We start from the raw sequence: 13,398 nt of genomic DNA, 5'->3' as shown, positions 1-13,398 counted from the left end.
GATAAGGCGCTCGAACAAGGAAGGTTTGTATCCTGGGCCCCGACCCCTGCCAACATTTCCCTCTCACCTTCTCTCACCTCCATCCAAACCAGGAAGCACAAGCCTATGCAGACGACAACAGTTTGCTGTTCATGGAGACATCAGCAAAGACTGCAATGAACGTGAACGAAATCTTCATGGCAATAGGTTAGTTGCTTCTCCTCCCCTCCTCTCTCCGCCACAGCAAGGGCATATCACCTGTCTGCTGGTCTAGAGTGGGCCTGTGGGGTCCCTTCACCACTTTTTTTTTTTTTTTTGAGATGGAGTCTCGCTCTGTCACCCAGGCTGGAGTTCAGTGGCGCAATCTCGACTCACTGCAAGCTCCGCCCCCCGGGTTCACGCCATTCTCCTGCCTCAGCCTCTCGAGCAGCTGGGACTACAGGCGCCCACCACCACGCCCAGCTAATTTTTTGTATTTTTAGTAGAGACGGGGTTTCATGGTGTTAGCCAGGATGGTCTCGATCTCCTGACCTCGTGATCCACCTGCCTCGGCCTCCCAAAGTGCTGGGATTACGAGCGTGAGCCACTGTGCCCAGCCCCCTTCACCACTTTTAACCTTCTGATAAAATTGTTTTCATCGTCACCTGACTCCCAGGTGTAGATGTTGGTTGTTCACCCGAGAAGTTCCTGAAGCCTGGGCCAGAGTCTCAACGTTTCAGTCTCTGAGCCTGTAGCCTGCCACCCATTTCAGAGCCTGCCATCACTACCCCTACCCACTGCCTAGGAGTTTTTAGTTCATTTGGCTCTGGAATCTTCCTTCCTGGGTTACAGATCCTGGCTCTACCACTCATTAGCTCTGTAGTCTTGGGCAAGTTATTTAACCTTTCTTTGCTGCAGTTTCCTGAAAACACTCAGAATGCACCTGACACATAGAAGCCCTCAATATGTGAGTTATCACTGACTGGGTGTAAAAGCCAGAATCTGCTCCAGTGGAACTGGGAGAGTTATTGGGGTACTCTCAACAAATGCACTTTTCTGCCTCCCAAACAGCTAAGAAGCTTCCCAAGAATGAGCCCCAGAATGCAACTGGTGCTCCAGGCCGAAACCGAGGTGTGGACCTCCAGGAGAACAACCCAGCCAGCCGGAGCCAGTGCTGCAGCAACTGAGCCCCCCTTGCCTGCCCGCTGCCCCCGCCTCCTCCGCCTGAAGGACCCGACTGGAATCCACGCTAACCAATCGCACTTAACGACTCGGGCCACCACTTGGGGGGGCAGGGGGAGGGGTCCACCATGATTTCTCCATATAATTTTGATCATAGGCCGGAGTGAGTCATTCCACCTGCACCTTTCTGTACAAATACTAATTCAATTTTAAGTCTTAAGTCACTTTTTTAATATATATGATCTTCTGCTCTTCCCACTTCGTCCCCTTTCTACTGCTCTCCCATTTTCCCTTGCTGGGAGTAGCCACATGCTCTTGTCCCCCCACCCTTGTATATGGGGACAGTGGGGTCAGTGCAGCTACCCTTTCTTTCCCTTCTGCGGAACAGCGGACCCAGCAAGAGCATCCACATCCTCACCTTGTTCGGAGTGGTCTTGGGTTTGGGCGGTGGGGCAGACCTTGGGAAGGGGCTTAGGAAGGGAGAGGCAGCTCTTCCTTCAGCTGGCTCTCATCAGGCTGCAGCCCCCTCCCCGCCCCCAACTCCCTGCTGGGAAACCACAGCATTATCACAGCATTATTGTGACAGCCACAAACCCATTGCCCACAACCCCTCCACCCTTGGTCACCCCGACCTCTGGCTCTGAGCCCTGTTCTGACCAAATCATGATGATGAGTATTTGGGGGTGGGTGGGTAAGGGGGGGAGTGGGAGGGGACGGAACCAACTTTTTCTGTATTTTGTATTGTATGTTTTCTTCAACATGTAACCAATCAGTATCTTGTCAATATAGTCAGCCGATCGATCGACCTCACAATTGTCTTCCTTGTCTTTCTCTGGCAGTTTATCAGACAATGCCCTCTGTAGTTGAAGTTGATTTAAAATGAACCACTGAATCTTGTTAAACAAAATCTTCCCCTCTAATATGAGGGGATGCTGGTGGTCATGGTAACCAAGAGAAAGAGGCTGTTACTGTTAGCAGCTCCGATGAGGTAGCTGACCTGGGCTGACCAAGTTTGAAGTTTCAGGGCCCGTGTTCACTTCTCCACCTCCCTTCCCCTCCCCCACCTACTGGATCATACTGGGGTGACATGCAGTGTGTATTTGATGATCATTAGTCTCTGAAACACCAGAAACAACCTCTCTGGGTTTTTTTGGTTGGTCTTTACTAGTGAGAGGGTCTGGATCCTCTCTCTCTTCCTGAAGAGGAAGGAATCCCAACAGCCCCTGGAACGCTGGACTGGTCTTAAGGCCAAGACTGTAGCCCCTGGCTTTCCTCACCACCTCTGTCCACATCACCCCCCAACACCACATCAAAGTTGCCCCAGTCCAGCTCTCTACTGGTTCTGGAATCAAGTCTGGGCACTCAGCTCTCTGCTGCTACCTGTTGGAGGTGCTGCTCAGCTAGGGCCACACTCTTCTCCAATTTCTCCCAGGGCCACAGAGGCCTGATTCCCTTTTTTTTTTTTTTTTTTTTTTTTTAGACGGAATGTCTGTTACCCAGGCTGGAGTGCAGTGGTGCGATCTCAACTCACTGCAGCCTCCACCTCCTGGGTTCAAGCGATTCTTCTGCCTTAGCCTCCCAAGTAGCTGGGATTACAGGCACCCGCCACCACGCCCTGCTAATTTTTGTATTTTTAGTAGAGACAGGGTTTCACCATGTTGGCCAGGCTTGTCTAGAACTCCTGACCTCAAGTGATCCACCCGCCTTGGCCTCCCAAAGTGCTGGGATTACAGGCGTGAGCCACCGCACCCAGCCTTTTTTTTTTTGAGACAGAGTCTCACTCTGTGGCTCAGGCTGGAGTGCAGTGGCAGGATCTTGGCTCACTGCAACCTCCCTCCACCTCCCAGGTTCAAACGATTCTCTTGCTCAGCCTCCGGAGTAGCTGGGATTACAGGCGCACAACACCACGCCTAATTTTTGTGTTTTTAGTAGAGATGGGGTTTCACCATGTTGGCCAGGCTGCTCTCGAACTCTTGGCCTCAAGTGATCTGCCCGCAGAGGCCTGATTCTTGGTGGACCACCACCTTGAGGGTGCCTTTCCTTCCCCCTGTGCCTCCAGTCCCTCTAACTCTGACTCCCATCCCCAGAAAAGACAATGGACACCAAGGCTGCTGCACATCGCATCGTTTGTTTACTGGGTCAGGTTGGAAGCCTTAGAGCCGAGGCTCCTGAGTCTCGGGGACGGTCCTGTTTGGGCTTCAGGGAGAGCCAGCGCCACACACTGGCCTCTGACACACAGCTGCCCGGAGGGGGTCAGGCAGCAGGTCATGGCGGTAGGATTCAGGTTGGACGGGAGCGTTTTCCGGTGCACCTTCTGTGACATGCGGTAACTGACCCTTTCCAGGTCCCTGACGTCCAGTTGCTGCTGTCCGGTCACCATCAGCCATTGGCCATCCTCCTGCACCACCAGCTCCTCCGGGGCGAAGCCGTGGGCATCCATCTTCATTTGGAAACCGTTTCTGGCATGGTCATTGTCCTCCTGAGCTGCTGGACTATCCCTGAGCAGCCGCACCGGCATTGTGGCCACCTGGTTCAGTTCAGCAAGGCCTACGCTGAGACACCGGGATGCCACCTGGCTCTCGTTGGAGAAGGTGTTACCGACCCTCTGCATCCGAGTCAGCAACTAACTGCTGTCAAAGGGCGCGAGGCTCCGAGCGCAGAGCTAGGCGCACGGACGCCCGGAGAGGAGGGACCTCGCGCGGCCTAGCCGAGCTCAGCTCCGCTCGCTCGGTTCCCTTCACTTCTGCAAACGCAGGCGGAGTTCGGGATCAGCCACGCCCATCTTACCTCCAAGAGCCAGACTGTCAGCGCCCTGGCGCGCCCGCAGCTGCTCTCATCCCAGACTCTGACCCTTTCTCCGCCCTTCCCCACCTTCGTTAATGGACCCCGGGAGGCCGCAGCTGTGAAGGAACTGGATCCACGACCAGGCCAGACCCGAGGGAGCCAGACCCTGGCGCAGCCAACAGCAAATTGATCCCCCAGCTGGAAGGGGGCTGTCTTGCCTTCTAAGGACCACGCCTGGGGCAAGGATTGTTCCCAGACAGAGCCAGGGGAGGGCGGCCTTCCTGGGTCATCCACCCTACCTCTCCCTGACCATCCACAACCCCACGCGGACACGCGACACGAGGAAGTGGGCTGGTCACTCCGGCTGCATTAATTCCCCCCCGGGCCTCCTGTGCTGCAGGCTGTGGTCTGGGCTCTGAGGCCACAAAGATGAAGTCGCAGTTGGGGCTTCAGGAGAGTGGCTCCCAGTGCACAGAGAAAGGCCTAGCCCTCCTCTGCCTCACCCTCCACGTCAGTAGCCTTCTTGGTGACCATCATAACCACAGCTATGCCTCTGGTGCTGTTATTTGATAATTTTTTTTTTAAGAGACGGTATCATTATGTTGCCCAGGTTAATCTCGAACTCCTGGGCTCAAGCGATCCTCCCATCTCGGCCTCCCAAAGTGCTGGGATTACAGGCGTGAGCCACCTCGCCCGGCCTATAAACTTTATTTTTTATTTTTTTGTAAAGATGGGGGGGGTCTCCCTATGTTGCCCAGCCTGGTCTCGAACTCCTGGGCTCAAGCGATCCTCCCGCGTGAGCCAGCCACCCGGCCTGATAAACTCCTTTTTGTTGAGTGATACTATTAAATACATACATACTGAAAAGCACACAAAAAGGTGCAGGTGAATGTCAGGAGGAGAATACACCCAGGTCACCACCACACTACTGCAGAACTGTTGCTACGTCTCATCTCTACCGCAGCTGCAATTCGGTGTCCGGAGCCGCGTGGGGCAGGGCCTGTGCGGGAGTTGGGGGAGGAGGTTAAGTGAGAGAGAGGCGCGGGAAAGAGGCAGACCCCACGATTCTCCCCAAGACTCCTTGTCCCCAAGAGGACAGCCATCGTGACTCTCCCGGCCTCCATTAAAAGAGATTACAAGTGAAGAGGGGTGGGCCCTTCACTCAAGCCTCATTTGGCTGTCAGGGGCCAAGAGACAGGACAGAAAAGTCTGGAAGCTGGAGGCAGTGGTGCGGTGGGGCGGGGGGGGGAAGGCGCGGGAAGACTACAACTCCCGTCATGCGCCGCGCAGCAACGCCTGCGCACTGAGCGCCGGTTGCCCATGCGGCCCTAGGGCTGGGAGCGCGGCGCCGCTCTCCGCTGCGGGGGAGGCCATGGCGGAACCTTCCCAGGCCCCGACCCCGGCCCCGGCTGCGCAGCCCCGGCCCCTTCAGTCCCCAGCCCCTGCCCCAACTCCGACTCCTGCACCCAGCCCGGCTTCAGCCTCGACTCCGACTCCCACCCCGGCACCAGCCCCTGCCCCAGCTGCAGCCCCAGCCAGCAGCACAGGGACTGGGGGGCCCGGGGTAGGAAGTGGGGGGGCCGGGAGCGGGGGGGATCCGGCTCGACCTGGCCTGAGCCAGCAGCAGCGCGCCAGCCAGAGGAAGGCGCAAGTCCGGGGGCTGCCGCGCGCCAAGAAGCTTGAGAAGCTAGGGGTCTTCTCGGCTTGCAAGGTGGGGGCGGGGCCTGGGGTGAAGGGGCGGGGCTTGGGGCATCCCAGGGCTCGGGTGGGAATGGGGTCAAAGCTCTGGCTGCGGAGCGGCCCTTACCCCAGAGGTATAGGTCATTGACTGATCCTTCCGCCTCTAGGCCAATGAAACCTGTAAGTGTAATGGCTGGAAAAACCCCAAGCCCCCCACTGCACCCCGCATGGATCTGCAGCAGCCAGCTGCCAACCTGAGTGAGCTGTGCCGCAGTTGTGAGCACCCCTTGGGTAAGGCAGGCAGCGCCCTTGGAGCTGGGGGCAGGTGCTGGGTCCTGCTTGGACAGGGTGACAAGTGCCACAAAGCTTCATCTCTGAAAAAATCAAAGATGCCTCGAAGGAGGGATTGGGTTGGGGAGTGTGTATACACCAAGGGAGGAGAAAGGAAATCTCTCAGCCCAGAACAGGCCTAGGCAACCGAACGGTTGATATCGGAGCAGTCAGTCTCACTGTTGGTCACACTGGTTGGAGGGACAGAGTGTGTATCTTGGTTGGCTGTGAAGAGGGTCAAGAAGCCTTGTTGATTTCTTCTATCAGTTTTTCCTAACTCTGCCATCTGTCTTGCAGCTGACCACGTATCCCACTTGGAGAATGTGTCAGAGGATGAGATAAACCGACTGCTGGGGATGGTTGTGGACGTGGAGAATCTCTTCATGTCTGTTCACAAGGAGGAGGACACAGACACCAAACAGGTCTATTTCTACCTCTTCAAGGTGAGCTTCCACTAAAGGAGGGTGTGAGTGAAGGAGGTGGGGCCTTGAGGGGTTGTCTGCAGCTCTACCCCGCTCCCCTCTATGCCCCCTTCCTCTTCTCTCTAGCTACTGCGGAAATGCATCCTGCAGATGACCCGGCCTGTGGTGGAGGGGTCCCTGGGCAGCCCTCCATTTGAGAAACCTAATATTGAGCAGGTGAGATAGGGGAATTGGAGATAGCGGATAGGAGAATTGGGGACAGCTTGGGGGGGTGGGGAGCCTGTGTTCTCCATCCTCCTCAAGCTGAGAACAGCGGGGAGGTTCAGAGAAGGGAGGGTGTTTTGTGCTAACCTCAGGGTGGGCATGGTGGTAGGGAGGGAGCAGAGCTTTTCTATAGAGAGCACGGGAGAGAGAGAGGAGAAGGAGAACCTTGTCCCTGGCCTCAGGGAGCATCTTCCTTTGTCTAAAAAGGCCCTGCGGGCTGCTCACACCTCATTCCTGGTTTTATTCCCCACCCACCCCATCTCAGGGTGTGCTGAACTTTGTGCAGTACAAGTTTAGTCACCTGGCTCCCCGGGAGCGGCAGACAATGTTCGAGCTCTCAAAGATGTTCTTGCTCTGCCTTAACTACTGGAAGCTTGAGACACCTGCCCAGTTTCGGCAGAGGTCTCAGGCTGAGGACGTGGCTACCTACAAGGTCAATTACACCAGGTAGGCCCAGCCAGGGGCAGCTTCGGGGGATGCTTGCAGGCCCAGCCTGGGTTCAGTGGGTTCCGCCCTCACCTGTCTCCCCCTCGACCCCCTACTCCAGATGGCTCTGTTACTGCCACGTGCCCCAGAGCTGTGATAGCCTCCCCCGCTACGAAACCACTCATGTCTTTGGGCGAAGCCTTCTCCGGTCCATTTTCACCGTTACCCGCCGGCAGCTGCTGGAAAAGTTCCGAGTGGAGAAGGACAAATTGGTGCCCGAGAAGAGGACCCTCATCCTCACTCACTTCCCCAAGTAAGGCTCCTTCTGGCCTATCAGGATTTGGCCCCAAGTTCACATCCTCCCTGTTGTCCCCTTTTTTCCAGGAAGGCTTCCTGGATTGGTCCCTCCTCTCCCTCCATGGGCCTTCTGGGATCTGGGCGTCTACCTGGCAGACTTGCCCATGGCCCAGAAGCAACTTGCTAGTACTAGTCTGGGGATGGCAGGTACATAGCCCAAGCTAACGCTGCCCCCACCCCACCCTCCGCCCCAGTAGATGTTACTAATTGTTTCCCATGGGGGCCTGGACACAGCCTCAGCTCCTTCCCTGCACAGCTCTCCAAGAAACCAGAGCTTATGCTTGAAGTGAAACCAGTTTCTACTCCTGGTCTTTTCTGTACCATTTTCTTCTGTTCGGCCACACCTTTTAAAATATGGGTCATAACTCCCCTGTTCAAAAAACCCTCACTGACTAATTCTGGCTCTCTAGTGCCCCCTGCCATCAGGTGGGAACAAGAAATGGCAAGATGGGGTGGAGTCTGAGCCCATTTTGATACTGAGGGCAGTGAGGGGACTCGGGGTGACAAGGTGCCCTGCCTGGCCACACAGCACAGGATGACATCAGCTCAGACCTGTCTCCCTGTGCCACACAGCATGGTGAAACTGAGCCTCTTTGATCTCTGTCCTGGATGTGTCCTGTCCTCTTACCTTCAATTGGAGGCTCCCAGAAGACAGGGGCTGTCCCTTCTTTCAGGTCCCCAGTTCCCTAAGAGCAGGGTCTGTCTCTGACCAGCCTCCAGTCCCTCTGTTGCCTGGCCCAGGCTGCACCCTGGAGAACAGAGTTGTGGGACAGACTGTGTCCTTCCTACAGATTCCTGTCCATGCTGGAGGAGGAGATCTATGGGGCAAACTCTCCAATCTGGGAGTCAGGCTTCACCATGCCACCCTCAGAGGGGACACAGCTGGTGCCCCGGCCAGGTATGTGCCATGGTACGCTCTGTAGGGTGTCTGGCCTGCCTGGCTGAGCTAAGCCTCCTGGGTGGAAGAGAGCTCAGCTGGGCTGGAGGCCCTGGATCCCACTGAGAGACCTGCCACCGGCTTCAGCCCCCAGTCCCTGACTTCTCTCTCTCTCTCCTCAGCTTCAGTCAGTGCAGCGGTTGTTCCCAGCACCCCCATCTTCAGCCCCAGCATGGGTGGGGGCAGCAACAGCTCCCTGAGTCTGGATTCTGCAGGGGCCGAGCCTATGCCAGGTGGATACTTGACCCCTGACCTCTGACCCTCATTCACTCCTTCCCAAACCTTTTTTACTGATCCTGTGCAACCTTGCCTGCCTCCCCAATAGGCGAGAAGAGGAAGCTCCCGGAGAACCTGACCCTGGAGGATGCCAAGCGGCTCCGTGTGATGGGTGACATCCCCATGGAGCTGGTCAATGAGGTCATGCTGACCATCACTGACCCTGCTGCCATGCTGGGGCCTGAGGTGGGCAGCCCGACCTGCTGACCAGTTGGGGACCCCCGCCAACCCGAGACCCCGGCTCACCACCCCTCTTCTGTGCCCAGACGAGCCTGCTTTCGGCCAATGCGGCCCGGGATGAGACAGCCCGCCTGGAGGAGCGCCGCGGCATCATCGAGTTCCATGTCATCGGCAACTCGCTGACGCCCAAGGCCAACCGGCGGGTGTTGCTGTGGCTCGTGGGGCTGCAGAATGTCTTTTCCCACCAGCTGCCACGCATGCCTAAGGAGTATATCGCCCGCCTCGTCTTTGACCCGTGCGTCCCCCAGAGAGCCCCTCCCCCAGGGCAGCACACCCAGGTCCCTTCCTCCTCGGCCTCTTCACTCCTCAAAATTGGGGATCCCCTGCTCCCCACTTCTGAGGTTCAACCTTTGAGCATTCTTACTTCTCACTGCCCAACCCTGACTACAGCTCAGACTTCCAGGGCTCTGGGGACTTGAAGGGGACAGTCAGGGGCTGTGACATGCCCCCCTCTCTCTTAGGAAGCACAAGACTCTGGCCTTGATCAAGGACGGGCGGGTCATCGGTGGCATCTGCTTCCGCATGTTTCCCACCCAGGGCTTCACGGAGATTGTCTTCTGTGCTGTCACCTCGAATGAGCAGGTCAAGGTGAGCGCAGCTCCCCAGCCCCAGCCCCAGCCCACGGCTCACTCCTGAGTTTGGGCCAGTTCGGAGCAGCGGGATGTGTGGGATGCAGCAGCCCCTTGCTCTTCTCTTAGTTAGTGGCCCGTTCCTCACATCCCCACAAGGTGGCAGCCGTACTTTGATAACTGTGGATTAGGAAACCACCTGTTGACAGACTGAGCCCAAGCAGCAGCCACACTTTGGTGGACCTGTGGACTTGGGTTTTCTTCATCACAAGAACATTTACATACATGGGGGAATTAATTACTTTACTTTTTATTTTTTATTTATTTTTTTGAAACAGGGTCTCTCTCACCCAGGCTGCAGTGCAGAGGCATGATCAGGGTTCACTGCAGCCTCGACCTCCCAGGTTCAAGTGATACTCCTGCCTCGGCCTCCCAAGTAGCTGGGACCACAGGCACGCACCACTACATCTGGCTAACTTTTGTATTTTAGTAGAGACGGTTTCACCATGTTGCAGGGTTTCACCCAGGCTGGTCTCCAACTCCTGACCTCAAGTGATTCACCCACCTTGGCCTCCCAAAGTGCTGGGATTACAGGCATGAGCCACCGTGCCCAGCCGAACTAATCATTATTACAGCAGCCCTATGCTGATAGTCTTGGCTTCTGTCTTTTGTTAAAACAGACCCACTCGTAGGGTCTCTGGCTCTGTGTGTCGCATACCTCAGATGTGCGTGGTGCATCTTGGCCTGATGTGTGGGAGGCATTGCTCCTGCTGCTCAGGCCTCTGGTGACTCCCTCTCCCTCTTCTCCCAACTCTGAGGCCCAGGGACTGGGAATCAGTGGCCTGTGTTGGGTTTGGACCCGGCCCTGCCACGGCTGGCAGCCTGACCTTGAACACATTTCCTAATGTAGCTGAGTTTCGGTTTTCTCTTCTGTAAAATAAAGGTGGTAATACTCACCTCTGGGGTTAATTTGAGAATAGGTCTGTAAAACAGGAAGCACTGCACCTGGCCCAGAGTGAGCTTAGAAAGCCCGGACCCTTCACTTTCTCCCCATAAGCTCCCCTTCTTCTGTCAGCTGCCTTTCTTCCTCTTTGCCTCGATGCTCTCGCTCTCCCTACCTCCTTTCCAATCTACCCGCTCCGCTCTGGTCTCTGAGACCTCTCCAGCACCAGGCCCATCCTCAGCTCCTGGTGAGTCCTGCTCCCCTCCCCCACAGGGTTATGGGACCCACCTGATGAACCACCTGAAGGAGTATCACATCAAGCACAACATTCTCTACTTCCTCACCTACGCCGACGAGTACGCCATCGGCTACTTCAAAAAGCAGGTGACCCGTAGCCTTGTCCCACACCGGTCCTTTGCCTGGAGCCTGGGGTCATTCTGTCCAGCCCCTCTGTGGGTGGAGTAGGAGTCCCTTTGCGTCCCCTACTTCACCTGACACCTGCCAGGAAAGTCTCCATGCCTATCTTCTTTCCTCTGCTGCCACTGCCCCAGCGGAGAATGGGGGCCTGTGGGGCCAGTAGAGCAGGCCAGAGGAACTGGGGGGCCAGTAGAGCAGGCTGGAGGAACTGGGGGGCTCTTCGGGATGAGTCAGGAGTGGGCAGCTGACCTGGGACCTTTCCAGGGACAGTTTGAACCCTCACAGTGCCCCAGGAAGAGGTTCAGGAGCAGGAGGTGGCACATGGCACGTGCCACCCTTCTGGTGCTCCCAGGGGAGGGACTACAGAAGTTGGGAAATACTTATGGATGGACTGGGTCATGACCATCCACCCCCCAGGGTTTCTCCAAGGACATCAAGGTGCCCAAGAGCCGCTACCTGGGCTACATCAAGGACTACGAGGGAGCGACGCTGATGGAGTGTGAGCTGAATCCCCGCATCCCCTACACGGAGCTGTCCCACATCATCAAGAAGCAGAAAGAGGTGGTGTGCGCACGTGCGCATCTGTGGGATTTTTCATGAATGGGCATGCAGAGGGCGAGCACACGTGTGTAGACCTGTTCTACATGTACCTGCGTGTATGTGTGTGAGTGAGGAGGGGACAGGCCAGGATCTTGGTTCTTGTTCTGCTCCCTTGGGGAAGTTACGAGGGGAGGTGCTGGATTAGGTGGTGTTGCAGCTGGGTGGGTGCAGCCGGTGGCTCTGACTGTGGCCCTGGGAGGGGTTGTTGCTGGGGCTGGAGTTGGCCCCTCAGTCCCTTCCTTCCCTCAGATCATCAAGAAGCTGATTGAGCGCAAACAGGCCCAGATCCGCAAGGTCTACCCAGGGCTCAGCTGCTTCAAGGAGGGCGTGAGGCAGATCCCTGTGGAGAGCGTTCCCGGCATTCGTAAGCAGGGGTCTCAGTTGCAGGGTAGTGGGGGCAAGCTGCTTGAGGTGTGGACCAGCATTCTTAGAGACATTCTCCCACTTCCCACTTTGCAGGAGAGACGGGCTGGAAGCCATTGGGGAAGGAGAAGGGGTGAGTGTTTTTCAAAGAGCTGGGTTGGGGGTGGGGCAGAGGGACTTGGAGCCTCAGACTTGGTGTCTCTCGCCCCAGGAAGGAGCTGAAGGACCCCGACCAGCTCTACACAACCCTCAAAAACCTGCTGGCCCAAATCAAGGTGGGGAGACCAGGTTTCCTTTCCAGGGCCCCCGCACCAATGGCTGTGGCCTCTTGATACAGTGTGGGGTGGGTGGTGGTCTCGGGCTGGCGCGGGCGCAGCAGGGCTGTCCCCAGCTCGGCTCTTCTCTCCAGTCGCACCCCAGTGCCTGGCCCTTCATGGAGCCTGTGAAGAAGTCGGAGGCCCCTGACTACTACGAGGTCATCCGCTTCCCCATTGGTGAGGACCTTCCATTCCATCCCCTCCCCTCCTCTTCTGTCCCCACACCTGCTCCTGCCCTCACTGCGCCCTGCAGCCCCATGGGGCCCACCCCGGTGGACAGCCCTGCCGTGGTCCTCAGCCTCTTAAAGCTGTGCTCCGTCTCCCGCTGCCGCAGACCTGAAGACCATGACTGAGCGGCTGCGAAGCCGCTACTACGTGACCCGGAAACTCTTTGTGGCCGACCTGCAGCGGGTCATCGCCAACTGTCGCGAGTACAACCCCCCGGACAGCGAATATTGCCGCTGCGCCAGCGCCCTGGAGAAGTTCTTCTACTTCAAGCTCAAGGAGGGAGGGCTCATTGACAAGTAGGCCCATCTTTGGGCCACAGCCCTGACCTGGAATGTCTCCACCTCGGATTCTGATCTGATCCTTAGGGGGTGCCCTGGCCCCACGGACCCGACTCAGCTTGAGACACTCCAGCCAAGGGTCCTCCGGCCCCTGATCCTGCAGCTCTTTCTGGACCTTCAGGCACCCCCAAGCGTGCAGCTCTGTCCCAGCCTTCACTGTGTGTGAGAGGTCTCCTGGGTTGGGGCCCAGCCCCTCTAGAGTGGCTGGTGGCCAGGGATGAACCTTGCCCAGCCGTGGTGGCCCCCAGACCTGGTCCCCAAGAGCTTTGGAGGCTTGGATTCCTGGGCCTGGCCCAGGTGGCTGTTTGCCTGAGGACCAGGACTGCTCATTTTAGCTTGAGTGATGGCTTCAGGGGTTGGAAGTTCAGCCCAAACTGGAGGGGGCCATGCCTTGTCCAGCACTGTTCTGTCAGTCTCCCCCAGGGGTGGGGGGTATGGGGACCATTCATTCCCTGGCATTAATCCCTTAGAGGGAATAATAAAGCTTTTTATGTCTCTGTGTGATTGTTTCTTTGGTATAGTCCCAGCCTTAGCAGGCTCACCTTGGCCCCCAGGGACCTCTTGCAAACTGGAGGCTGCTCTCCCCAGCAAGCCTCAGGCCTGGTCCTGTGCTCCTGGGGTGATGGGTCCTACCTGGCTGCAGCCCCCCACCTCTCCCTCCTCCAGGCTGCTCCTGATCCAGATGCCAGGGCAGCAGGGGTCAGAACCTCTTGCCTTAACTTTAACCTGGGTGGACGTGGTTACAACTGACTGCAAAAGGGCCAGAA

General features: G+C 57.0%; 3 protein-coding genes across 4 annotated transcripts in view; 2 read left to right on the top strand and 1 right to left on the bottom strand.

The window, feature by feature from the left end:
- RAB5C (RAB5C, member RAS oncogene family) overlaps positions 1 to 1,950 on the top strand; it is a 30,162-nt gene extending 28,212 nt beyond the window's left edge. Inside the window, exons 5-6 of the mRNA XM_055257252.2 lie at positions 93 to 186; positions 1,030 to 1,950. Coding sequence (XP_055113227.1) covers positions 93 to 186; positions 1,030 to 1,145 — 210 coding nt within the window. The 3' untranslated portion in view covers positions 1,146 to 1,950. The remainder of the gene's footprint in view (positions 1 to 92; positions 187 to 1,029) is intronic.
- A 1,299-nt stretch (positions 1,951 to 3,249) lies between these two features.
- Positions 3,250 to 3,803, bottom strand: HSPB9 (heat shock protein family B (small) member 9). Its single transcript, XM_055257260.1, has one exon. The coding sequence runs from the start codon at positions 3,749 to 3,751 to the stop codon at positions 3,272 to 3,274; it is 480 nt and encodes a 159-aa protein (XP_055113235.1). The 5' UTR covers positions 3,752 to 3,803; the 3' UTR covers positions 3,250 to 3,271.
- Positions 3,804 to 5,224: 1,421 nt separating this feature from the next.
- Positions 5,225 to 13,130, top strand: KAT2A (lysine acetyltransferase 2A). Of its 2 annotated transcripts, none has more exons than XM_055257219.2 (18): positions 5,225 to 5,635; positions 5,772 to 5,895; positions 6,232 to 6,377; positions 6,483 to 6,572; positions 6,886 to 7,067; positions 7,168 to 7,359; positions 8,195 to 8,301; positions 8,463 to 8,573; positions 8,666 to 8,802; positions 8,883 to 9,091; positions 9,318 to 9,444; positions 10,642 to 10,752; positions 11,203 to 11,346; positions 11,635 to 11,749; positions 11,845 to 11,881; positions 11,960 to 12,023; positions 12,158 to 12,242; positions 12,400 to 13,130. In XM_055257219.2, the coding sequence occupies exons 1-18, from the start codon at positions 5,297 to 5,299 to the stop codon at positions 12,591 to 12,593; spliced, it is 2,514 nt and encodes an 837-aa protein (XP_055113194.1). In that variant the 5' UTR covers positions 5,225 to 5,296; the 3' UTR covers positions 12,594 to 13,130. The 2 variants fall into 2 exon arrangements, with proteins under 2 accessions (XP_055113194.1, XP_055113193.1); XM_055257218.2 differs by having other exon boundaries at positions 5,234 to 5,635; positions 11,203 to 11,349.
- Positions 13,131 to 13,398: the final 268 nt, after the last annotated feature.

Source organism: Symphalangus syndactylus, chromosome 20 (genome assembly GCF_028878055.3).
Source record: "Symphalangus syndactylus isolate Jambi chromosome 20, NHGRI_mSymSyn1-v2.1_pri, whole genome shotgun sequence".
NCBI lineage: Eukaryota > Metazoa > Chordata > Mammalia > Primates > Hylobatidae > Symphalangus > Symphalangus syndactylus.
The sequence above is the reverse complement of the archived record's forward strand: the minus strand, read 5'-3'. Positions and strand labels throughout refer to the sequence as shown.

Coding starts and splice junctions, on each gene's coding strand:
- HSPB9 (XM_055257260.1), bottom strand. CDS start 3,751: ATGCAGAGGGTCGGTAACACCTTCTCCAACGAGAGCCAGGTGGCATCC.
- KAT2A (XM_055257218.2), top strand. CDS start 5,297: ATGGCGGAACCTTCCCAGGCCCCGACCCCGGCCCCGGCTGCGCAGCCC. Junction 8,302..8,462: donor ACAGCTGGTGCCCCGGCCAG/GTATGTGCCATG, acceptor CTCTCTCCTCAG/CTTCAGTCAGTGCAGCGGTT. Junction 12,024..12,157: donor ACCTGCTGGCCCAAATCAAG/GTGGGGAGACCA, acceptor TCTTCTCTCCAG/TCGCACCCCAGTGCCTGGCC.